Here is a 26,291-nt window from a genome sequence, read left to right on the forward strand (position 1 = left end):
ATAAATTGTTAAAATTAAGGTTAAAACCTGTCTTTCATATAGTTATTATAGAATATATAAGTAAAATTAAATAATTAATAAGCATCATAGAAATTATCGAAAATATAAAATTTAAGTAGTTTTCTAATTCTAAAACACATGTGATTATTGTGATTTGCCACCAAAAGAATCTCCAACACTAATCTCCAACTCACATTTTTCTGTTTCAGTAATCGATCACTGAAACACTCTCAGATTAAAATCGGAGCTAAGCAACGATGGTCGCCGGAGAGAGGTGGTGCGTGGTGACCGGCGGGAGAGGCTTCGCGGCGAGGCACCTGGTGGTCATGCTCCTCAATCGCGGCGTTTATTCCGTGCGCATTTCCGATTTGGGGGCTTCCATCGCGCTCGACGCCGACGAGGAGAGCGGCGTCCTCGGAAGCGCTCTCAGCTCCGGCCGCGCGCACTACGTCGCCGCAGATCTCCGCGACAAATCTCAAGTGCTCGCAGGTTCGATTCTCTCCGATTCGATGCCGTAATTGAGTTATCGAGCTTCAATTTTTCGAAATGTGTGTGTGTATGTGTTGAATGCTGCAAATTGTGAAGTGTAGTAAATGTTAGTTAGTGAGATAGTTATTCCAGCTCCACTGGTTGATAGAGACGGCTATGATTTGACTTCCTTTTTTGTTTTCCTTTGGTGATTTTGGAGCTGATTTATCAGTTTTTCATGATTGTGACTGTGAATGGCAGCTTTCGATGGAGCTGAGGTTGTGTTTCACATGGCTGCTCCCGATTCATCGATCAATAACTATCAGCTGCAGTATTCTGTCAATGTACAAGGTTAAGGTTTATGGCAACTAGATCTGATAAGAGTGTGTGAGTGGATTGTGTTTGCGTTTATGTTCTTTGATAGAGTATAACTGCGATCTACAGGAACGCAGAACGTGATTGATGCATGTATTGAGCAGAAAGTGAAACGACTTATATATACAAGCTCCCCAAGCGTAGTTTTCGATGGAGTTCACGAAATAATTAATGGAGATGAATCATTACCTTATCCTTCGAAGGTATTGATGTGGTTTGGTTTCATTGTATTTGGATTGGATCTCTGTTTCACCAAATTTGAAATCCTGATTTTCTCTCTATTTCCTCATCCATTTTGTTGATTTGGGAAATAGGATTTGTTAGTATGATTGTACTTCTTTCGTACCTGAGACCTAGATTCTTAGTGTTCCTTTTAGCTAATTCATCATAACCTTCTTTATCTAACACCTCTTGTCCATTAATTTTTAAGCACAATGATTCGTACTCAGCCACAAAAGCTGAAGGAGAGCGCCTGGTTTTGAAGGCAAATGGGATGAGTGGACTACTAACGTGCTGCATTCGACCAAGCAGCATCTTTGGCCCTGGTGATAAGTTGCTTGTTCCATCTTTAATTGCTGCAGCAAGGGCTGGAAAATCTAAGGTAGTTACTTTAACTTTGCTCAACCTATCTTGTAACAAAAAGTTGCTTTGTTTCAAGTGAAGTTCTAATGTGGCTTTGTCCTTCAAAAAGAAAGGATATAAGTAACTTCCTAGATCTCCCGTGACATGGGGCTTCACATGGACTATGTTTGTTGACCTCTTTTATTGTTGTAATTTTCCTTGACTAAGCAGCGTTTGTAACATCGATTTCATGCTTGTTTTAATTTTAGTATTTTTCCCATGAAGCTGCAAAATCAGAATTGCCTTTAAAAATTGTATATTTGGTAAATTTTGATTACTTTTTTCCCTGATTGCTAATTTTGAGTGACAGTTCATCATCGGAGATGGAAGAAACATATATGATTTCACTTATGTTGAGAATGTGGCACACGCTCACGTTTGTGCTGAACAAGCTTTGGCATCGGAAAAGAGTATAGCAGAAAAAGCTGGTGGACAGGTAGGAACTTATAATATTGCAACACTAGGATGGTTGTATAATGTTGCAGGTTGAAATTGCCTGACCTGGACTAGTGGATGATTAACCGAGTTTCTCTTGAATATCTCACTTGCAGGCGTACTTCATTACTAATATGGAACGAATTAAATTTTGGGCATTCATGTCTTTCATCCTTGAAGGTTTAGGTTATGACAGGTACGTCTTCAATATTTAGAAGCCTTATGTATCATGGTTTTACCAACCCAAAACTTTCCTAGTTATCAGAGCATGAATGTAACTACCTTTGTACCTGCATCAATTGGCTTAAAGAAATTGTTCGTAATGTCTCAATCCCTTCAACAGGGTAGAGTTTGCTTTTAGACTTAAACAACAAATGTATCGTTATCTCTGACCTTTTGTAGTATGCAGGCCAAACATTAAGGTTCCAGCAGCTGTTGTGATGCCCATTGGACATATGGTGGAGTTAATTTATAAAATCTTAGCCCCTTATGGGATGAAGGTTCCACAGTTGACACCATCAAGAATCAGGCTCTTATCCCGCAGCAGAACTTTTGATTGTACAAAAGCAAATGATCTTCTTGGCTATATGCCTATTGTAACTCTCCAGGTCTAAACATGCTCCTCATTCTTCTTATTTCGTATACCTAAAAACACAATTTTAAAAGTTGATGTTTACCTTTTGATCAAACGGTGTGTGATGATACTATTGCAGGAGGGACTCAGAAGAACAATTGAAGCATACCCGCACTTGAGGGCCAATGCTAAAACAAAAACGGATGGAACATCGAAAGGTTAATTGCTATTCTCCAGGGGAAGAACCATTTATTTTTACTCTCCCATATAAAGTTTCTTATCTAATTGAATATAGATGTTCATTATCATGAGTTTATTTATTAGCAATGCATCGTTCTGAAGGACCATCATTGTAGTTTGAGGACATAGATTATGTTTGCATTGACATGCGTCCACAAATCACATGGGGGACTTGTTATAGCCTATGAAATGTTGAACACGCAAGGAGCAATTAACATTAGGCCATTTTTTTGCTCGGGTAACATGTGCAAAGAGACATGGACACTGAGCAGTAACCACACACCATCACAATAAGCCTAGCAACCTTTGGTGATCTTCGTCTAATGTTGGATTTCTTTGGAGGGCTAGAGACTCTTTGGATTCTTGAGATAATTATATACTTATATTTGGTATATATGCGATTTCACTAATGAAAATGGCTGCACCCACAGGTAGTAACAAGCAAATTCTCGCAGTAGTGCTGATCATAGCTGCATATTACTTCTTCTTTGTATGGGGCAAAGCATCCAACAAAACGTGAGCAATCCGGCCTTCTCTTCTCTATTGAAATTTCTAGTTCTTAGTAGTCGAAATTTCTCTTAAATGCATTCAAACGATTTGAAATCTCATTATTATGGAAAATCTCCTCGTGTTTTCAGGCCGGCTCACTTCTGATGTTCGAACGTGATGCAATAGTGAGTGTCGAAGAAAATTGTTGGATGAAATATTCATTGCTTGGGAGCTTCCTTTTTTTGTTTCTTGTGTTTATTTGCTTCCTAGTTAACTTGAAAAGTTGTTAACCCTAAATAGTACTCCCTCCGTCCCAATAAATATGAAACGTTTGCTTTTCGGCACAGTATTTTATGTAGTGTTGTTTTGTGAGTTAAAGAAGAGAGAGGAAAAAGTAGAGATAAAGCTATTTCTATTTTAAGAAACGTTTCATTTTTAATGGGACAATCCAAAAAGGAAAACGTTTCATTTCTAGTGGGACAGAGGGAATAATTGATTTTTGATATTGTATTTTCTTCGCCCAGTTTCCTTTTAGTTTGTTTGCTTTTAGTAGTTTATTTCATTTCTTTGTTTGTTCCTTTTAGTTTTATCTTCTTATAATAAAGGGTTCAAATTGCACTTAATTAGGAAGTTTAATTTAATTTTCTTAATTATTTATTCCAAATGGCACAACCTTTTTTTTATTCAAGTAAACTTAATAACCTAGTACTAGTATTTATCACATTATTCTGAAAGTTATTCCATGTGTTTTTAAATGGTAAATTATCAAATACTCTCTTCGTCCCAATTAAAAGTCACACTTTGACCTAGAATGAGTTTTAAGAAATGTAAAAAGAAGTTGATTGAAAAAGTTAGTGGAATGTGTGACCCATTTTTTTATATTGGTTTTATAATAAAATGTGAATGAATTGAGTTAGTGGAATGTGGGACCTATAGTAAAAATGAAATGCGACTCTTAATTGGAGACGGACCGAAATGAAAAAATGTGACTCTTAATCGGAGATGCAGGGAGTAAATCACAAAATATAGTTAAATTCTAATCCATCCTACACTTTAAAATCTGAAAAATACATTCCAATTTTGGCAAATTACATGCTGATGTGGCAACCACTTAAAACACATTAGGCTAAACTACATGATCTAATTAAATTCACATCAATCTAAATCTAGAGAATTCTTTATATTTTTTGATAAATTACTTGTCACTAATGTTTTTGATAAATTATTCCCATTATTGATATCAAATTTCAGATATTTACGCTATTTTGCATGCAATTAATGGGTGATCAATATTGCATCCAGATATCTTATTTTATATTTTAGACACTAATTTATGCATTTTATCTTACAATTGAACGATTATTAGAGCATCACCTCTAATGTTTACTCGTCATAATTCTAGTTTTTCAACATGCATATATACATGTTACTTTTCAAAATGATCATAGTAGTTGATAAATATCGGTAGAACCATTCAATCTTATTTCACATAAAAATATGTACAAGGATTAGAGCTTATGTAGACTAGGTTATCTCTATACATGGTAAATCTAATTTACATTTATTTGCATTCTATCTATGGGTATGATTTGATTCCATATATTGTGCTCCTGATATCTCCATGTGATTGTGTTTCTCAAACATGAGCCCGTGCTCCGTTGTCCCCTTCAAGTACCGAACAATCCTCAAAACTGCCTCCCAGTGTTCTTCTTGAGGTGCATGCATAAACTGACTCACCACTCCTACAGCATAAGCAATGTCCGGCCTCGTGTGGGAAAGGTAGATCAATTTCCCAACTAGTCTCTGATATCTTCCTCTATCTGTTGGTTTAGCTCCTTCCTTCATCTGCAATCCATGATTCTGAACCATTGGGGTGTCTGCTGGCTTACAGTCTAGCATCCCAATCTCAGCAAGTAAGTCCAACACATATTTCCTCTGATTTATAAATATCCCCTTCTTCGACCGTAGGACTTCTATTCCAAGAAAATACTTCAAAAAACCCAAGTCTTTCATCTCAAATTCTTGAAACAAGTTCTTCTTTAGCTCAGCTATCTCCTCTGTATCATCTCCTGTAATGATCATGTCGTCAACATATATAATGAGGCACGTGATCTTACCATCTTTCTTCTTTAGGAACAGAGTATGGTCGGATATGCTCTGTTTGTACCCATATTTCTTCATCACTTCGGTGAACCTTCCGAACCATGCACGTGGGGACTGCTTTAGCCCGTACAATGTCTTCTTTAGTTGGCAGATGTCCCCATCTTGAAATTCTTCCGTGAACCCAGGCGGAGGTTCCATATAAACTGGCTTTGGCAACTCTCCATGAAGAAAGGCATTGGTCACATCAAACTGATGAAGTGGCCAATCCTTATTTGCGGCAATCGAGAACAGAACTCTCACTGTGTTGATCTTTGCTATTGGGGAAAAGGTCTCGTCGTAGTCTATGCCATAAGTCTGGGTGTACCCCTTCGCCACAAGTCGGGCTTTGTATCTTTCAATCGTACCATCTGGTCTTCTCTTAATAGTAAATACCCATCTGCACCCAACAGTCCTCACTCCTTCGGGTAACTTCCCTTTCACCCACGTATTGTTCTTCATTAATGCCTTCATCTCAGTAAACATAGCTTCTCTCCAGTGCTTAATCTTCATAGCTTCCTCGGCTGACTGTGGAATCTCTTCCTTCTCATACAATGCAGCCTCAAATGCCCAGGCCATTTTGGTTGAGTTCCCTTGCACAAAATTCGCCACTCCATAGCGACTCTTCTTGCCAATCTTTTCTGGGGAGTATCGCTTCGGTGGTATTCCCCTTGTACTCCGATAGGGAAGTGCATACCGTCCTGTGTCTCCATCAATAACATTCTCCTCTTCTCGTGGTTCTGTGTTAACAGAATCAATGGAAACCGAAACAGAGCTGGGATCGGGTTCAGGAATTACCTCGGATATCGTCGGAGGAGAATTCTGAGGTGGATGAGCTGACTCTAGTGGCAAGACCTGCTCGGCAGTAGTGACAGCGGGTTCTGGTGGATCCTCAATCGAAGAGCTTGGAACTGGCACAACCCAACTTAGATAGTCCACTGCACTACCTGGATCACTCTCCCCCTGACTACTAAGGTGGGTTTGGTGGTAAAAGAATTCGGTTTCCAAAAAATTGCAATTCATGGTGGTAGTGATTTTTTTGGTTAGAGGATCATAACATCGGTAACCCTTTTGGTTCAGCCCGTACCCCACGAAGACACATTTGGTAGCACAAGGTGATAGTTTAGACCTTTCATGTTTTGGAATATGGACGTAAACAGTACATCCAAAGACTTTGGGTGAGAGATTTAGGTGGTCAGGAATTTTGGCCAATTTGGATAGGGTATCAAGTGGGGTTTTCATGCGAAGGGTTTTAGTAGGTAGGCGGTTTATAAGGTAGACAGAGGTAGCGATGGCTTCGGGCCAAAAAGATTTTGGGACTTTGGATTCGATCATTAGGGCTCGAGTCATTTCAAGTATGGTTCGGCTTTTTCTCTCGGCAACCCCATTTTGTTCAGGTGTATAGGCACATGAAGTTTGGTGGATTATTCCTTTTTCTTTGCATAATTGGGTCATGGCATTGTTAACAAATTCCCTCCCATTATCGGACCTAAGAGTTTTAATGGTAGTATGAAACTGTGTTTGGATTAATTTGAGAAAGGAGACAAATCTATCGAATACCTCAGATTTATGTTTCAAAAAATAAATCCATGTCATTCTAGTGCAATCATCAACAAATATCACAAAATATCTAAACCCATTCCCACCAACAATTGGGGCAGGCCCCCACACATCAGAATGTACTAAAGAAAATATGGAAGTCATTCTAGTATTTGTAGGTTTAAAAGACTGTCTGTGGCTCTTGGCCAAAACACAAGTTTCACAAGCAAAATCAGCAGGTATAGTGATGTTCGGGTAAAGAAGTTTAAAATAACCAGGAGAGGGGTGCCCTAGTCTTCGGTGCCAGAGCCAAGTTTCTTGTTTCGTGGATCCTTGAGCCAGCATCGCACTACCAGTTTGAGCTATCTCGTCCACGTAGTAGAGTCCATGCTTCCCAGTGCCACGCCCAAGAATCCTCCTCGTCTGAATATCCTGCAAGATACAAAAATTCGGATGCATTAGAAGAGTACAGTTCAGTTCCTTAGTAACATGACTAATAGACATCAGCCATTGAGACAATGTGGGGACATATAAACAATTCTTAAGACGAAGTGTTGGAGATATCTCAATAGTCCCGGAACCCACACAGTAATCAATTCCCCATTAGCAGTCCGAATATATGTCTTAGTCACTTCATCATTAAAATCAACAAAATCATTCTTTTCCGGAGTCATAGTATCAGTCGCACCACAATCAAATATCCATCCTCTCGTATGTGTATCAGATATATTTTGGACATAAAATGCAGCGGAAATATTGTCTAGGGGTGCAAAAGAATTTTTAGACACATAATTGGGGTCAATTTCATAATCCAAAGAGTCAAGGGTGCATTTACTAAAGGAATGGGGTTTAATTTCGAAATCATTAAACTGCTGGGGGTAAATGTGCAATATTCGAGTTTTTCTAGGGTTTGGTTTAAAACCAAACCCTTTACCTCCTTGAAGCGGCGCCGCCACCATTCCAGTCGCCGTCTCCGTCCGCTCGGCTAGGTTTCCGGCGCCCCGTACGTTGCCGCCGCCGGATTGACCGTCCTGGCGGTTTCCCGATCCTACACCAGCCGTTTCCCTTGGGTTTCCGGTTTCTGCTCGTCGCGATTGTTCGTTGCCGCCTCCTCCGGCGGCGAATTTCGCCTGAGCCTGTGCAACCCTTGCCTTCTGTCGCTCCTCCCACCATTCCGGATACCCCAATCGTTTAAAGCAAGTGTCCCATGTGTGTTTTTGTTTCCCACAGTAGGAACACCACAATTTTGAGGTGTCGGGGCGATTTCCCGGCCGGCTGGTGGCTGCGGGGCGCGGTGAGAACCCGTTCCGATGTGGCTGGCGACTGTTCTGTGCAGCGAACCCGTGCCCGATCTCCCCAAGTGATGAATCGGTGTTATCGCCGTCGGTGTCTGCGGTGGGTGCGGCGGACGTCAGTGGCATGATTCGACGTCGAGCCGCCTCCGTCTTCACCCACCCGTAGGCTGCCGCTACTGATGGGTAAGGATCCTCCTTCAAGATGTCACGCCGGATTGAGTCGTATTCCTGGTTCAGTCCCGTTAGGAACTTGATCAGCCTCTTCTCGCTCGAATGCACCCTGTACTGACCAACTCCCTTATCGCAACAAGTCACGGGTTGTTTCTGGCGGCGATCAATGTCCACCCATAGCCCGTGGAGTTTACGGTAATATGTTTCCAAGTCGAGATTTCCCTGTCTAATTGCAATTACCTTTTCTTCCAGATCATAGATGAGGTATTTGTCCGCCTTATTCTCAAAGGTCACGGCAAGGCTGTCCCACAACGCTTTCGATGTTTGGTGGTGGGCAAAGTCCGATATGATGTCGTTCTCGATGTTGTCGACGATCCACGAAAATACTACTAGATCGTTCTCTTCCCATTCATCGAACCCTTTGCTCCCTGGTTCGGGGGGGTCGTTTTTGATGTAGGCGTACGCCCCTCGGCCTCCGATCTTCACCTTGATCAGTCTCGACCATAAGGGGTAGTTTTTCCCATTCAACTTGAATGCTATGGTGATGCTCTTGCTGTTCCTTAAGCTTTTCGTCTGCTCCTGATTCGGTTTTGTATCTTCCTCTGTGTCTGACATGTTTTTGGTGTAGGATTGGAATTTCTGGGCTGACTTTGGCTAAGAACAGGTCGGGTATTGGTATGTATTGGCTATGATGAAAATTTTCTGAGCCTAGGATCGTTGCTGCTCTGATACCATGATAAATATCGGTAGAATCATTCAATCTTATTTCACACAAAAATATGTACAAGGATTAGAGCTTATATAGACTAGGTTATCTCTATACATGGTAAACCTAATTTACATTTATTTGTATTCTATCTATGGTATGATTTGATTCCATATATTGTGCTCCTGATTTCCTTCTAACAGTAGTAATACATTACCCTTAGTTCCTAACCAATGTATGTACACTCTACCTTCCTCCTTGCTCATCTTCACCGGTCATTCGCCTATTCTGATCCTCTCCCGTCTCTCGAGTTCACGCAGCATCGCAATTGCAGCAGTGTCGTACGAGCTCTTCTTATCGCCTCTGGCCTCGCCGCTGAGCTCCAGTTTGCCAGAGTCAGGTATGGTCAAGCTGATTCGTGACTCGAAGCTGCAGAAGCTCGTCATGTCTCCAAACGTTAAGGCCGTTCTGTCCAACACACGATGAAGCTCGTTAACCAATTTCGTAAGCAACACAAAACGAGAACGAGGCAAAGAATGCAATGCGCTAACCTTGATTTTGTCTCTGTTGTTTCAAAACTAGGCATTGGCCACTGCAGTTTCTTGCATAGGGCGTAGAGTGAGTTCCGAGGCCCCCCTTTCTTCGTCTCGATCTGTGGAATCACTGTCGAGAAAAGCAGATATCATCACCATTGGTGTTTGATCACGTAATCGTTCAAATTCTCAATCATATGTATTGTCAATTTAATCCATCACCCGTAGTGAAAATACCTGGAACGTCCGCCTTTTGAGACGAGCACTCTGTCCCGGATGAATCTACGTCCCTCTCTTGCTTTGGAAGCAGAGGGGGCTCTGAATCAGAGTCGTGCTTTGGCCGCTTGGATGATCTTATTCCCCTCGACTGTAATCGAGAACGAAGCAATCATCAAGATCATCAAACTACCGGTATTCGAAAGTTAAAGAGGAGCAAAGCTTTGTGAAGAATCAAGCAAAAAAAGGAAAACCTCTAATTTCTGTAATAGCTGAAGAGCTGCCATTCCCTTTGCAGCTTTTGAGGTAGGTCCGGAACCGTGTCCATTTAAGAGCACGGTTTCGAGCTGCAGCTTCAGTCTCGCGTGCACAAGATCACTTTCCGTTAAGTAATGCTCTTTGATGAAGTAACCGAGAGAGTCGCACAGCTCAGTCAGCTCGCGCGAAGGGGCCAGTTCGAGTTTCTCAGGAGTCACGAGAGGCGATAGTATGGGTTTGAAGACTCTCCAAACTTCATCCAGATCGAGCTTAGAATCGATAAGCACTGCACCAGCGATACTCTCCACCAAGTCCCCAAGCACCTACACACGAACGAAATGCAATAAAGACGACGACGATTAGCAGAAAACAGGGAGAAAAACACCAAACTAACTCACCTTAGGACCTTTGATATCTGGTGTCAATGCTGAGGTGCTCATGGTGGATACAAGACTGACAAACTCCGAAATTTGATCCTTGAGCAACGAGGAGACGCGCTGAAGATGTGGATGAAGGTTCCGTCTCACTGCAGAAAGGGCGAAATTGTCATTATTCACCGATGCAGAACGCATGTCTGTGAGCAGCCCGGGGTCGACTTTGCTGTGGCTCTCGTACAGATGACGTGTAACAAGTATGTCCAGCACAGCATCACCAAGAAACTCGAGGCGCTGCAGCAGGCATAAACATTACAAAACAAACGAGAGATCTCATTTTTATCGAAGTTGGTTTCGTACCTCATAGGAATAGTGAACGCCTCCTTCCGTTTGGGCAGCATGCGTTATTGCCTCCAACAATAAACCTTTGGTGGAGAAGTTATACCCGAGCTTCGACTCTAGGGCATCGATATCCTTTGCTTTTGGGGCATGACAATAGAGAGACGCGGTTCTGATAGCGTCCTCTACTAAAGAATGATCAAAGTCGGCCTCTATACCGAGCCACTTCATAAAACTAACGGCAGCAGCCAGACCACCACCGACATAGTATGCCCCGATGAGAGCTTCAACGCAGTCAGATATGGTCTTTGAAGCAAGCCAACGGTGACCTCTATCACAAGTCTTTCCAAGCTTCACAGCGTTTTCGGTAAAGAATCTGTCATCGAGAGGAACTTCCCTCGTATCCAACTGATGGTCGCACGGAGATGGCCATATCGAATGCTGTCCTGGAGCAGTCCAACGGCGTGGCTCAAATGGGAAATCTCGTATATATTCCTTTGAGAAGAGAAAAAAAAATTCAGTTAGATGCCTTAATCGAGATTAAGGCCGAGAGACCTATGCCTCGAGGAGGGGACAACGGAAGATTACCTGGAGCTTGCGATCTGTTCCAAATTTATGGAGAGCTGAGTTGGAGATTATCCGAGTACGATTGAAAGTCAATTGCCCCTCACACATCTCTGGATGCTTCAGAAAGAGGTGGCAGCTGACGGCATACTTCAGCAATGAGTCTCCAAGCAACTCTAGTCGCTCCATCGAGAAACTCTCGTTACATCTCTGTGTCGTGAGAGCTTCTAGAATCTAACATACAAGAAAAAGTCTGTTAACAAATAAAACAAAGTCAATGATGTGAATTGTATAACACGACGATACATACCAACGAGCTGGGTATACTGCAACAGCCTGCCCGATTCGAGATTTCTTCCCTAAGCTGGCTGGCCAGCATTAGTGTCTCCAGCCGCTGCATTACCGATGGAAACAAGTAGAACGGCTTCAAGATATACGTCGAGATATCAGTGCCAACTAAGAGTTCTGGAGGCATGTGTGCACGTTGCTGTGGCTTCGTCTCGACAGCCCCATAGCCATCTTTCTCCGAAGAATCGCGCTCTTTCAACACAAAAAGCACAAAATATTTAGAACAATGGATCAGCATATGGCTTATCCGATGCATCTCCCCAACTTGTGTAACAAGAAATCCTCGACTAACCTTCTTTTCGGAAGTCCACAAGAAGATTATGTGAATTATGGCTTTGCTTCAGAAGCAACAAGGACTGTTGTGGATGCTTCAGAACAATACCATATCTGGAAATACGAAAAATAAATAATCGGAAAAATAAGTTTGAACTGCGAAACGGAAATAGTGATCCTTTAAGACGTACTTTTTGTGGTAATAATCAGCGAAGGACGAATAACTGGCATCACAGCCCCCTTCAAAAGGGGTGAAACCAGACGTACCCTCGACAATATCCACAATCGAATAGATTCTGCCGGTGTGGATGGCTACCACCACCATCTCCTTGAGCTCTTCTATAGTTGCAGATCTGTCGGCCAAGTGAATGGTATCGCTATTCATTTCAGTCCCTTCTTCGCACATATGAAGCGATGTATCTTCATCAACTGTTTCACGTTGCTGAAGATTCAACAGAGCATTTTTTTTCATAAACTCGATTGTTGAAACAGCGGAATGAATTCCCGTCCAATCGATCACCGGCCGCACAGTATCTATATCCTTCGATTCCAAGGGCAAAAGTAGATACATATGTGATGGATCCCACGACAACTCATCCGTTTCGAATATGAACTTTCTAGATTCCGATGATTTGACAAACAACTTCCCATATAAACCGTTAAATATTAGCTGTTGGAAGCATTTAGCTTTCGCCACCTGTCAGGGAGAGAATATACATAGTTGTAAGAGAACCAAAAACAGCGGGTTCAACTAATAAAGAAGGTGGCGTGTGACATTAGGATCGACCTGTTGTGCATTGAGAGGCATTTGGCCGCAAGAAGAAACCGAAGCCTTAACGAATTTGGACAACAAGTACAAATCCACTTCCATGTTCCCCACATCATCGGCTAGCTCGCTCTCCAGCAAAAGCACGAAACTTGAATATTTTTGCTCGGCGATATTACAAGCAAAGTCCATTTTGTATGCGTGAAAAGTGACATCGCCGAGTTTATCCCCCCAAGTTCCTGATAAAAGACGGGTGCGAACTGAACCATGTAACTCCTTTCTCTTCGTTGTCCCTATCGAGCAATGGAACAGACACTGACATTGTCAAAACCATCGAAGTAAGAAGAACGTTGAACATAACTCGACTAGTTCAGATTTCATTTACCTGCCCCTGGAGTTACTCCTTTGGCTTTTGTCGGCTTCGTTTCACTCTTCAAGGTGGAATCCTTCTCAGGCAACGGCACTTTCTTTGAAGGAAGTACACTTATCAAGGTGGAATCCTTCTTAGGAAACGACCCTCTCTTTAAAGGAAGTAAACGATCATTGAGACCGCCCATCAGATGCAGCTTCTTACACGCATCCAAGCAAGCAAGCTTCTTTGATGCATTGGGAGTGCCCGCTGCAGGTCCGGTTAAAGTCTGGAAAGATGCATCGGGTGGCAGAGTCAGCTTGCATCGATGAAGATTTCCCTCCGTTGAAAATTCGAAGGTCGGCTTTGGGGAGACGGAACTACGGTGAGAACATAAGATTAAAAATCATGAATCTCCCTATTAATTAAAAAGAAGGATGAGAAAATATTTTTTCTTACTTGTGTAGAGGTAGTGTTTGACAGTATCGATGTACGAGGCTGATGCTGGAATCTGCATTGACTGATGCCCCGGTCGATTCGACAACATATGAAGCAACTTCTTTTGTATTGCAAGCTTTAAGTGGAGAATCAGTAGATTCTCGTTTAATGGCCGTATCTATCCCTGAAGATTCACTTCTTGCAATAGAAAGCATATCATCTAATTGCTTGGTGTTTCCTCTGAAATATGAGCAAATCATTAGACTTTCACCTCGATATCGCTACCCAGTAAGTAAAACTGACGGTCATTCTCATTCAATATCTTGGTCTGTTTGGATTTTTTGGATTACGGATCATTTTCTCGCCCGTAAAAGGAAATATATTCGGACTACTAACACTAGGGAACATGAAAATAAGTGTTGTCACCTCTCAAGCATGGTGATGTAATGATAATCCTTGTGGCGAGCTTGTCCTCGTGACTGAATGTGACTACGAACAGTCTTTGGTAGATCGAAGCGAATCACGCAGGAACATTTGGATACATCAATTCCCTCCTCAAGGTCCGTAGAAAACAGAAGAGTTACCTAGATATTTCACTCATAAATCGTAGTAATTCAAAAATTGAAGTTTTTTTGTTAATTTATAAAATAAATAAATATCTTACCTTCGCATCACGAAACGATTCAATAATATCTAACTGTCCTTTGGATGAAAGACTGCCAACACCAACACTGGAGCTACTTCCTGTCGAATATGATATGTTAAGATGAGAGAAATCGTTTGTTTTCTTCATCAATCGTTCAATTACTTGAGCAGCAATTATTCTTTCCACAAATATGATACAGACGAGCTCTGTATCTTTCCTGCAGTTGCATCGGAGCCATAGTGAGAAAACAAATTGCATATAAACAAACCAGAATATTCTAGGCTCGTTGCTTACCCAAACGATCTAAATATTTCCAGTAGCTCTAGCAGTTTCGGAGATATTTGGCCTGTAGCTAGTGATCCCAATCCACCCTTCACATTTTGAGGATCTTTATGTTCTGCAAAGTGAATAAGAATGGTATAAATAAGATTCAAATCTCTAAAAGAAAAAAATATAAGAAAACTCACCTAAAGCTCCTTCGATTATTGAAAGAACCTCCGAAAGAAACTTTTCATATTGTACGAAACTTTCCTTGAAAACCTCGCATTCTTCTTTAACCATGGGAGAACTCTCCATACATACTTTTACAGCCTACATATGACAAGTTGACATACTCAAAAGAAGACAACGAAGATCAATGACATCATATCGATAAAATGACCTTAGCTCTCCTTTATTTCTCATCAAGGAAATAGTTGTATTAACAATGTCGGTTAAGTGCTTATTACCTCAATTGACTCGCGAGTCAATGAGACGATAAAGGTAGAAATCTTTAAGCATATATAGAATGTATATCTACCTCATAAGTGCACAGCAGCCCCAGATTTTCGAAGCAAAATATGATATTTGAATTATTGCTGGACATTCTATCCTTTAACATCTTCCATCCGTTGTCTATTTCTGTGTGCTGACGTGGCAGGGACTTTTCGAGTTCGAGCAAAACAGCATTGAACTGTCACGGAAAATTGTGATAACTGATAAGGGTGTGATATGAACGGTAAACAGAACGTTGGCGCATAACTGTTAACTTCATAAACCGATACTTCGCTTGGTAAAATTTACCTTAGACATTGCAGACTCTAATTTCCCTTTGATATCCAAATCGATAGGTGACGGATCATAAAATCTGCACACTGACTTGGCTGAGGAAACGTATTGCTCGAGTTCTACTTCTACCCTGCCATCCAATGTAAAAACCTGAATTCCATACATAAAATCAATCAATGAATTATGTTTGCCACCATTAACATATGATTTCTCAGCTCCACCGGTGCAATTTACCAACAATACCTGGGAATCTAACAAACTTTCAAGCTCCCCCATTTGCTGATTCGAGTCTTGTAAGATTGTGTGTAAAATGATTTTATAAAATGAGAAAACAAGCAAACATTCAGTACTTCGAATTATCAAAACGATTCACAAGGAAAAGGAGGCTTTCATCCCAAGAAAATGTGCCAAAACAAGGACGGAAAACTAAGGATTACCTTTTCCAACCACGGGAGAAGCAGTCATCCCAAAAATCTTCGGTTTTACTGGAGCTTTGTGATAAAATTCCTTCAAGTTCAAGCCATCAATCAGAAAAGAAAAAAAAAAGAATCATAGAATCAACAGGATAATCAAACAAACACAGAGGTTTAACAGAAAGAAGTTCACCTTCATTATTTTTGCATAAGGATGGTTGCCACTTGCTCTGTGGCATTCATCTAGTACGATGAAACCAAATACTTCAAAGCATATGCACGCTTTCCTCAAAGCATCCAATAAGATTTGTGGAGTCATGACCAACACCTATAACAAGATACATAATGATGTTGACTTGAGTCTAGCTGATTCAGCATTTACAGTTAACTACTAATAACCTTCCAAATTAGCATACTTGATATGCAATAGTGGCCTTTTAATGGAAATTACTCTAGATTCTATATTTATATCTAACAAAAGCTCAAGAAGGATTAGAATAGAAGGTACTGCCCGAATTGGCAATTAACTAACATCGAGGTTGTTGATTTCCCTCTCCCAAGTTTCCGCATTCCAGACATCAACTCCTAGAGCTCCGTAATATTGCCCCACGAGAAGATCCGTTTGTGACTGTATTTCCTTAAATTGCTGTCATGTAAGGAAAAAAAGTTAAAACGAGAAACATAAGAAACAATTGGGAAACATCGCTCCAACAACCTATCTCAAAATAACGAAAAGTGTTTATAACTAGCATATATGAGTATAACGACAACCAGAGACTGTTAGACTGGAACTAGTACACTTGGCATTAATATAACTTTAGGCATATTCAAGAACGTAAAATTCCAGATCCCAAGACTGTTTTAGAGTGTTATAATTCATCGAATGCATTTATATACTGCAAGGAATGAATCCAAATCCCATGATTGAAATATGAAAAATCCATTCTAGTTTCAAAATCAAACCTTTCTATTTCCCTTCACTCCCTATAAATTCTTTTTGTCTCAACAATCTAAGACAAATAACAAGAACCAAACTGCTGGAAGATAGTTATCGTAAAGATTTACCATACAACCTAAGTGAAGCTAAATAGAATTCACAAAATTTCAAGCAAGCATTGAAAAACCATCAAAAATTCAAAGCTATTGAATCAAGAACACAACAAACACCTGATGAACAAGATGAACAGTGGGAACCAAGAAAGCAATGAGCTTTCTCTGACTATCTTTGCTCTTCAAAGTTCTCCCAATTTCCTTGATCATCATAGTGGATATCATAGATTTCCCAGCCCCATAGTCCAACATTGCTATAGTGTTCCTCTTCATTGCAACCTCATACACCTTCAGTTGATATCTATCCAGCATTGCACACAACCACACTTCAAGAGTTAATAGCATACCCAAAACCAAGCAAAAAAATCACTTTGTGCAGAAGCCCATATTGCCAAATCAAAGCATGGAGAAATTGTTTTCCAAAAATCCCAAACTCATAACATAAAAAAACACAACCTTGCCCAAAACACAAACACACACTCATGAATCAAACAATAAAAAGCATTAAAACATCCATGCAAAAGAAATCCTTTTTTCTAACCAGAACAGTAAAAATATTGGCAATTTTGTGTGAACTTTTCTGGAAAAAAACCCATATCATCAGATCAAAGCATAGAAAAATTGTTTTCCAGAAATCTCAAACTCAAAATTTAAAAAACACAACCCTTGACAAAACACACACTAATGCACCAAGAATTTCCATCAATCAAACTAACACTCACTCTCTGGAGATGGACACAGAGTCTGTATCCATAGGCTCAGCCTCAGGTGGTGCAGAATCCAAGGCCTCAACTTTTCTCTTCAAGGAGTTTCCCACTCTCTCCACTTCCATCTCCATTGCCAAATGCTACGATGATCACACAAGGAACGTGAGTAAAGGGGTTTTTCCAAAAAACTATTCCAGAAATTTTTACACTCTTCTTTAGAAAGCAACTATCATCATCACAAATGTCTTTTTTTTTAGAGCATACGTGCGTGTCCGAGAAAGGCAAAAGTTAAGAACTTCGTTAATTAAAAAATAATTGTGTACTAATTGTCGAGCAAAGTGATGGACTGAAAATAAGGTAAGCAATCTAGAAAAGGGGACGCAAAACAAATGCAATTATGCGAGAGTAAAAGATGAGATTTTTACAGTGAAGATTCGAATAGAACATATAAAGATTGGATTTTTAATGTGAAGATTCGTATAAGGAAAAAAAAAGATCAGATTTTTACTAAATTTCGATGAGAAGTAACGTTTGTTATCTTACTCCACGGGGTTTTTATCAACGAATTAAATTTGTGAGTTTACGTTAGCTTTCTTGTCACGCACAAAACGTTTTGACTGTATAGCGATGTTGTAAATATATGAACTTTATTTATTTAAGTAAAAATTTTACACAGTATAAAAGTGTGATTATAATAAAATATGTATTCGAAGTACAATTTGTCGTATTACACTAAAAGTTTTCAAAAGAAAATAAACTACTCCATAACTTTTATGCATTTATTACCTGGATTTTGTATTCTAGATATTTAATATCACCCAACTTTTGGTTGGATGTGGTATTAAATGTAAGAGTAAAGATCAAAATTGGTTCATCGGTTATAACCGAACTAACCGAATTGATTTAATTTATTCAAATGTTTATTTTGCATGATTAAGATTGTGATAGATAACTCAACCTACACCTATATTAGTTTAACACCAAAAGTTGAATTGACTATTTCACCATCCTTCAATGATCAATCATTCAATGATTCAATCTATAATATATAAAATTCTGAAATTTTCTCACAAAGATTGTTAATTGATTTTGTGTATCTCAATTCTATGCATTTCTGCAAGATTGTAAAACCGAAAACGTCAAATTTTTTATCATATTTTTTTGCATTTTAGTCATAATCATTCAATTTTATCCTACACCACAATAAATTAATTCAAACACAAACTATAATTCTACTCTATTTTATCAACCTTATCTATTGCATCCACCAAACTAACCGTCCCATAATATATTCAAAATATAACGTATACAAGATTTTCAGTTTTTATAAATACAAAGGGGGGTAAAAGTTAAATGTAGAGGATGGTGATATAAATTAATATTACTATTATTACTATTATTATTATTATTATTATTATTATTATTATACTCCTATTTAAAAGTAATATATAAATTGTTTAGGCACTTTAAAAGACTTGAACTTTACATGATCCATACTTTAAAAACTTGTCTCCAATAATAAGTGAAGGGTTATTCTATATTTAAAATTAAAATAGTAATTCTTAAGAACTTTATTGACTTTGAGATATAAATTTATAAGTATAATACTCTAATTGATAGTGACACAAATTAAAATGGACTTTTTTGGACATTGATTTAGACAAAATTTAGATATAAATTCCAATTTCCTCCATTGTGACAAAGTTTGAAGTAAATTATAATTTATTATAGTATTAAATAAACATATAATTGAAATTAAAATTGAATTTAATTCGGTTACCGGTTATAACCGACGGTTATCGGTTATAACCGATAACCGATCGGTTATAACTGATAACCGACTTTAAGCAAAACTTAAAACCGGAACCGAACCGATAACCGTAAATGTTAACCGATAACCGACCGGTTTCAGTTCGGTTCTCGGTTAACCGAAAACCGTTTACCCATCCCTAATCTGCGTTATATGTAGGGCTGGGTCGATACGGTATATTGTACCGAAAATTTTGTATCGTTATCCCAATGAAAGAATTTCGTATCGTTACCATATCGAAAGTTTCGGTATACCAAAATTTTGATATAGATAATATCTATACCGTTACCGTATCGAAATTTTGGTATATCGTACCGAAAATTTTGTATACCAAAAATTCGGTATTTTTCGATATTTTTCAATACGATACGATCAATATACCGTTTTACCGGTATATTTACCCAGCCCTGGTTATATGCCGTTGGATCGTTGATTTGTGCTTTTTAATTCTGTTCCATAGTAATAGAGTCATTTCCCTTTTTAGTAAAAGTCAACACATTTTTCCACACCCACTTTACACTCTCTTACTTTTTTCTCTCTTCATCTCTCTACCTTTTTCATTTTCCACTTTATTCTCTCTTTACTTAACTCACCTAACACAATTTTTCTTAATCTCCGTGCCGAAAAGTTTTGCTTCCATTACTATGGAACGGAGGGAGTACAAAGCACAGCTCACAATAGCCCGCTTAAACCGGGGGAAAAGGGAAGACATAATTGTCCGAAGAACAGGCTGCGACTCAGGGTCCGGGACAAGCAAGGCAGATCCAGGTTCGACAGGAAGAGCAGAGCCTGAATCGTTGGGAAGCACAGCCGGATTCGAGCCAGAACCAGAGGGGTCCACCGGGGGAACAGAGCATGAACCAGTGGGGTGCAAAGTGGGATCCAAGCCAGAACCAGAGGAGGGCAGAGCACGATCCGAGCCAGAAACAGAGGGATTCACCGGCGGAAGAGGGCATGAACCAGATGGGTGCAAAGTGGGACCCGAGCCGGAACAGATCCAACACCGGCGGTGTTCACCAGCGCAACAGATCCGGCAACAGAGGGATTCACCGGCGGAATAGAGCATGAACGAGAGGGGATCATCGCCGGAAAAAGGGTCGGATCCAAAGGGATTCACCGCCGGAACAGAGCAAGAAGCAGAGGGGCTTACCGCCGAAACAGACCCGGAATCAGAAGGGTCACCGGCGCTGGAACAGATCCGGCACCAGAAGGGTTCCCCGGTGCTGGAACAGAGCGGGCACCAGAAGGGTTCCCCGGCGCTGGAACAGGGCAGGCACCAGCGGGGTTCGCCGGCGGAACCTTGTATGAAACACATGGTGGAAAAGGCGGATCCAAGCCAGGAGCAGAGGGGCTCGAAGGCGGAACAGAGCCGGCTCCTCCCGGAATCAACCGGCAGGAGGAGCCGGGCATAGGCAGGGTGAAGCCGGGAGCAGAGCAGCCCAATGCCACTGCTGGCGCTGAAGAATACAGCCACGAACAAACTGGGTTAGTTTGTTTTCGGCGACGACGAGGCCTCGGAACATTTAACGGCAGTGCAAGGGAGAGGGGTAGGACTAGGGCTAACCGGTTTCCTACGCGCGTAGGTAAACAGGTTTACAAAGAAGTTTTTCGTAAACTTATGAATTATTGGTATGTTGTGGTTTTCTAAATTTTAGTTTCTATATATGAATATTTATTTTTGTTATCTGTTTTAGACTTTTTGATCTTTATGCGCACATATTTTCTTTATTTGTATATCTTATTCTAAATATATCATACTCCCTTAGATCATAAATTAAAAATATATAAAATCGTTTGGCGAATTTGAAATGTTACATTTACTGGGGAGTAGTAAATACTTCATTTAGAATGAGACAAGATATGTACATTTTTGTTCACATTGTTTTTAATTCTTATTTTCTATATATTTATTATATTTTGTATTCATTATTTGAAAATTTTTTGTCCCGTGCGTAGGGATGTCAATCGAGTCAGCCCACCGGGTTTCGGGCCAACCCTATTCGGATTGCAGGCCAATCGGGTGCGGGTTAGTCGAGTTGTGATTTCTTTTGGGTTATAAAAGTTCAACCCTAACCCTAAAAGGTCAGTTTCGGGCTAGCCCAGCGGGTTAATAGGGTTGCTACCGATAAGATTAACATGCTATCAATCCAATAAATAATGATGAAAATTAGTTATATTCATAAAACGTAAAATATTTAATTATGATAAATTTGAGTTATATGCTTAAAGTCAATCATAAACATGATCAAATACTAATATTTGAGATATTTTTGTAAAATTTTAATGCATATTTTAGAAATTTAAATAATGTTTTAGTGAATTTGAAGTATTTTTTATTTATTGATGATATGTTGATCGCAGGAGGTCATCTATATCATAATTCGATAAAGTTCAAGTCTTTTAAAGTGCCTAAACAATTTATATATTACTTTTAAATAGGAATATAATAATAATAATAATAATAATAATAATAATAATAATAATAATAATAATAATAATAATAATAATAATAATAATAATAATAATAATAATAATAAAAAAGTAGATGAAAAGTTAAAAGTTAAAATCATAAATAATTTTAAATTCAATTATATATTTAATTAATAATAACAGAAATTGTAATTTACTTTTAAACTTTGTCACAATAGAAGAATCAGTAATTTACTTCCAAATATTGTCAAAGTCTCATATTGCATATTTGCAATGTCAAAAAAATCCATTTTAATTTGTTACCTATTAGTTATTTATACTTATAAAGTTATAATATATCAAATTCAATAAAGTTTCTATATATATTTTTAAAAATAAGATCTCTCAAAGTTAACAAATGCTTAAGCAATACTACTATTTTAAAAATAAGATAACATTTTACTTATTATTAGAGAAACGTTTTCAAATTTTAGATCATTTAAAGTTTAAGTCTATTAAAGAGCCTAAAGAATATATCATATATGTATTGCTTGTAAATAGGAGTATAATAATAATAATAATAATAATAATAATAATAATAATAATAATAATAATAATAATAATAATAATAATAATAATAATAATAATAATAGTACCGGAATTGAGGGGGCAGACCAAGAGACACAACAGCCTGTCAGGGGCTGAACCAGAGGGGTCAGAGCTGGAATCCGACGTGGGAGCAACAGTAGTACCGGAATTGAAAGAAGAATGCACAGACAACGAAACATCATCATCGTCGCCATGAAAGAGCGGGATGGAGATTTTGAATTTTGAAATTTGAAATCTTGAAATCTGAAGAGGCGGTTCAAAATTTATACACAGAAAAAAAAAATTGCAAATTGGACTGCTTAGATTGTCAAACGAAGTGAAATGAAACACATATCTAATGGCTAATAATGCAGATCCACGTAACATAATTCCACCCAATAGGAATGCAATGAATCGGATGGCTCAAATCGGTTAAAAAAAACACAAATCTAATGGCTCACAGCTACTCGGATCAATATTCACTACGGAACACAAATCTGACGGCTAAAAATACTGATCCGGGTAACATTATATCAACTAATAGGAATTCAATTATTTAGACGGCTCAGATCGGTGAGAAGAAACACAAATCAGATGGCTCACAGCTACTCGGATCAATATTCACTACGACACATTTTTACTTTATGGATGTCGTAATCTAATTAACAAATTTTTTAAAATGAAAACATCGTTATTATTTTTTACTTTATTTTTGTCTTACTTGAAAATTGAAATCCTTCTTCACTCAGCTCACAAAATTAAAAAATATAAATTACCTGTCGAATAGAAAATGTTTCACTTAGATAGGACTAGAGAATCACATATTTAAAACGTAAATAATGATATTATGTATTGCTTATATCATATTTGTATTCAATAAGTGAAAAATCATATGTCTCGTACATAACACAGGTGATGGATACTAGTTAAAGCAAATGAGCAAATCTTTGCAGTGGGAAATAAATTGGAAAATCAAATTTTGTGGCTTCAGAAATTGAAAGCCTCTTCATGAAAGCAAAGGCAAACACCATATTTACTTCCTATCATATTTTCTACCTGTGGTAATAGAAAGCAGCAAAAGGTAGAGAACCATACTATCCACTATGCAAACAGGTTTTTTGGCTAGACCTTGCGCACCATGGTCATTGGTCGTGAGCTAGATTTCGCGTCTCGTGACAGCAGAGACCTCAGTCTTGATGATGCAAGAGGTGCAGTTTGAGATGGGAGAAGATATGGAGACCTCACAGTCTTGATGATGATGACATTCTTGAAGACTCAAACAGGATGTTTGGGCCATTTGATCTTCAAAAAGTATACATCCCGAGAGTCGAATGCATATCTGCTTATTGGATGGCGGGACGTAATTAATGGAGATTGCTCACAATGTCCATGGATGACAGCTACCTGTATAGAAATATGAAAATTGTGGTTCAGTTCATATAGTTAGATGTTAATCACAGGTTGTCAACTGAGTTCAAGTGTTACCATATAACAGCTTCGTCTACTTGTTGGCACCACAATTTTCAGAAGAGCTATCCTGCTGCACGCCCAGGGTTTTGGAATCAATGCATGGTGTGAGAGGTGGAAATGAGGGAACAGCTTTAAGTATGAACTTGCTTGCAGTTCGAAGGTCTGCTGATGTACTTGAAGTGTACTCGGGTGGTTGGTCATGAGGTGGAGACACTCTTTTCTTATTTGGTGAGTTAGCTTTCACAGTGTTGAGGGGCGTTGGACTATCCTTCAGTATTTCTGGCGTATCATCTTGCACGGTGTTAGATAACCCAAACTCAAATTCATCCTCTTGCAGAACTTTGTTCCCACTAAACTCAGCCATCGGGGTAATTGGTGATCCGCGCCAGACAAGGGAACTCCTGGAACATGCTGCTGAGAATTCATCCACTGTGTCGCCATTACCATGACGAGATTCCTTCGAACTTTCAGGAATTGCAGCATTATTAGCTGAAATATTGTGAGACGCTGAGGACATTGTGTATGGTGTTGCATACGTTAAACCAGATTCGGGCGAATGAAAGTACTTTCCAGAAGGGAAACACGCCACTGATCCATCCGTTCCATGGCTGTTAATAGAGAATTTTGAACAAGAAAAAGCATGTTAAACACCCATAATAACCATTAAAAGTTCATTATATGTCAAGTCCAGCGGGATCAGTGTAAGAAGAGTCAAATCCTACTTTGAGAATTGGAATGCTGGTGTGAGAGGAGTCAAATTATTCGGATTGACAAAGTCGGTATGGCATGTATGACTCCCGGATGCATCTATCTCACATTTTTGTACAAACAAGTCATCGGTTGTTTCTTGGGAATCTTCTCCAGCCAAGTAAACCTTAGCCATTCCATATACTGGGGGGAAATAGAGAAAAGAATCTCGATTAGACGAAGACGTAGGTTTAACACATTAAGCAAATCAAAAGCGGGAAAAATTATATCAAACTGTTATCTTGTCCAAAATGAAGCTACTACTGATCTTCAATCTTTCTGCCCCATATTCTCTGATAGTTGTGTATCTATTCCGGGAAAAGTATTTTTAGAGACAATCATACCTCCCTTTTGGCCAAAAGACATTCTTGCATCCTTCACAGCGGCATCCATCTGCTGGAAGATAGTTATCGCAAAGATTAACCACACAACCTAAGTGAAGCTAAATAGAATAACACAAAATTTCAATCAAGCATTGAAAAACCATCAAAATTCAAAGCTATTGAAACCTGAACACAACAAACACCTGATGAACAAGATGAACAGTAGGAACCAAGAAAGCAATGAGCTTTCTCTGACTATCTTTGCTCTTCAAAGATCTCCCAATTTCCTTGATCATCATAGTGGATATCATAGATTTCCCAGCCCCATTGTCCAACATTGCTATAGTGTTCCTCTTCATTGCCACCTCATACACCTTCACTTGATATCTATCCAGCATTGCACACAACCACACTTCAAGAGTTAATAGAATGCCCAAAACCACAGTAAGAAGTGAAGGGGCTTAAGTCCCCACCAAGCAAAAAATCCCTTTTGTGCAAAAGCCCATATTGCCAAATCAGAGCATGGAGAAATTGTTTTCCAAAAATCCCAAACTCATAAACATAAAAAAACACAACCTTGCCCAAAACACAAACACACACTCATGAATCAAACAATAAGGAGCCTAAAAACATCCATGCAAAAGAAATCTTTTTTCTAACTAAAACAGTAAAAATATTAGCTTTTTTGTGTGAACTTTTCTGGAAAAAAAACCCATATCATCAGATCAAAGCATAGAAAAATTGTTTTCCAGAAATCTCAAACTCAAAATTTGAAAAACACAACCCTTGCCCAAAACACATACTAATGTACCAAGAATTTCCATCAATCAAAATGTCACTCACTCTCTGGAGATGGACTCAGAGTCTGTATCCATAGGCTCAGCCTCAGATGGTGCAGAATCCAAGGCCTCAAACTTTCTCTTCAAGGGGTTTCCCACTCTCTCCGCTTCCATCTCCATTGCCAAATGCTACGATGATCACACAAGGAACGTGAGTAAAGGGGTTTTTCCAAAAAACTATTCCAGAAATTTTTACACTCTTCTTTTGGATGCAACTATCATCACAATATGTCTTATTTTACAGCATATACGTGCGTGTCCGAGAAAGGCAAAAGTTAAGAACTTTGTTTATTTAAAAATAATTGAGAACGCTGTCGAGGTCGAGCAAATTGATGGAACGGAAAATAAGGGAAGCAATCTAGAAAAGGGGCTCAAAACAAATGCAATTATGCGAGATAAAAGATCAGATTTTTACATTGAAGATTCGAAGTTTCTAAGATTATTCAATTGTAAAATGTTTAGGACGTATTTGATCATGATTATGAATATCTAAGACTAGTATGTTACTACCTTCGTCCCAAATGTCCTCCATGACATTTAGGAGATTTTTCAAATGCAGAGGGGTATAAAAGACTGACAGGTACCAAAAATGTAATTTCTAAGGACCAAAAAAGATATAAAAATTTTTCTGGGATCATTAATGCATTTTTCGACAAGATCAGGGACTATTAGTGTAGTTCCCACTTAAATTAAAGAAAAATCTATCCATCTCATGGGTGGAGTTTGACTCTT

General features: G+C 39.0%; 3 protein-coding genes across 4 annotated transcripts; 1 reads left to right on the top strand and 2 right to left on the bottom strand.

Moving 5' to 3' along the window:
* Positions 1-141: 141 nt before the first annotated feature.
* On the top strand, positions 142-3,551 carry LOC125186913 (3beta-hydroxysteroid-dehydrogenase/decarboxylase). The gene is made up of 10 exons (XM_048083402.1): positions 142-489; positions 730-819; positions 913-1,046; positions 1,274-1,444; positions 1,775-1,900; positions 2,016-2,095; positions 2,309-2,507; positions 2,613-2,691; positions 3,145-3,229; positions 3,352-3,551. Exons 1-10 carry the CDS (start codon positions 258-260, stop codon positions 3,365-3,367), a joined length of 1,212 nt encoding a protein of 403 aa, XP_047939359.1. The 5' UTR covers positions 142-257; the 3' UTR covers positions 3,368-3,551.
* A 5,532-nt stretch (positions 3,552-9,083) lies between these two features.
* On the bottom strand, positions 9,084-17,620 carry LOC125191019 (endoribonuclease Dicer homolog 3). The gene is made up of 25 exons (XM_048088475.1): positions 17,389-17,620; positions 16,784-16,967; positions 16,149-16,262; positions 15,810-15,944; positions 15,641-15,710; positions 15,447-15,493; positions 15,219-15,353; positions 14,956-15,108; positions 14,624-14,747; positions 14,451-14,553; positions 14,175-14,373; positions 13,937-14,094; positions 13,532-13,750; positions 13,109-13,452; positions 12,745-13,016; positions 12,149-12,654; positions 11,977-12,071; positions 11,647-11,876; positions 11,361-11,570; positions 10,794-11,267; positions 10,458-10,727; positions 10,056-10,382; positions 9,823-9,952; positions 9,604-9,715; positions 9,084-9,520 (listed from the first exon to the last, which is right to left on the bottom strand). Exons 1-25 carry the CDS (start codon positions 17,502-17,504, stop codon positions 9,328-9,330), a joined length of 4,920 nt encoding a protein of 1,639 aa, XP_047944432.1. The 5' UTR covers positions 17,505-17,620; the 3' UTR covers positions 9,084-9,327.
* Positions 17,621-23,004: 5,384 nt separating this feature from the next.
* On the bottom strand, positions 23,005-25,709 carry LOC125191020. 2 transcript variants are annotated; one of them, XM_048088477.1, is made up of 6 exons: positions 25,564-25,709; positions 24,924-25,107; positions 24,742-24,790; positions 24,373-24,541; positions 23,666-24,258; positions 23,005-23,584 (listed from the first exon to the last, which is right to left on the bottom strand). In XM_048088477.1, exons 1-5 carry the CDS (start codon positions 25,677-25,679, stop codon positions 23,682-23,684), a joined length of 1,095 nt encoding a protein of 364 aa, XP_047944434.1. In that variant the 5' UTR covers positions 25,680-25,709; the 3' UTR covers positions 23,005-23,584; positions 23,666-23,681. The 2 variants fall into 2 exon arrangements, with proteins under 2 accessions (XP_047944434.1, XP_047944433.1); XM_048088476.1 differs by having other exon boundaries at positions 24,742-24,793.
* Between the last annotated feature and the right edge of the window lie 582 nt (positions 25,710-26,291).

This window comes from Salvia hispanica, chromosome 5, assembly GCF_023119035.1.
Source record: "Salvia hispanica cultivar TCC Black 2014 chromosome 5, UniMelb_Shisp_WGS_1.0, whole genome shotgun sequence".
In the NCBI taxonomy this organism is placed as follows: Eukaryota; Viridiplantae; Streptophyta; class Magnoliopsida; order Lamiales; family Lamiaceae; genus Salvia; species Salvia hispanica.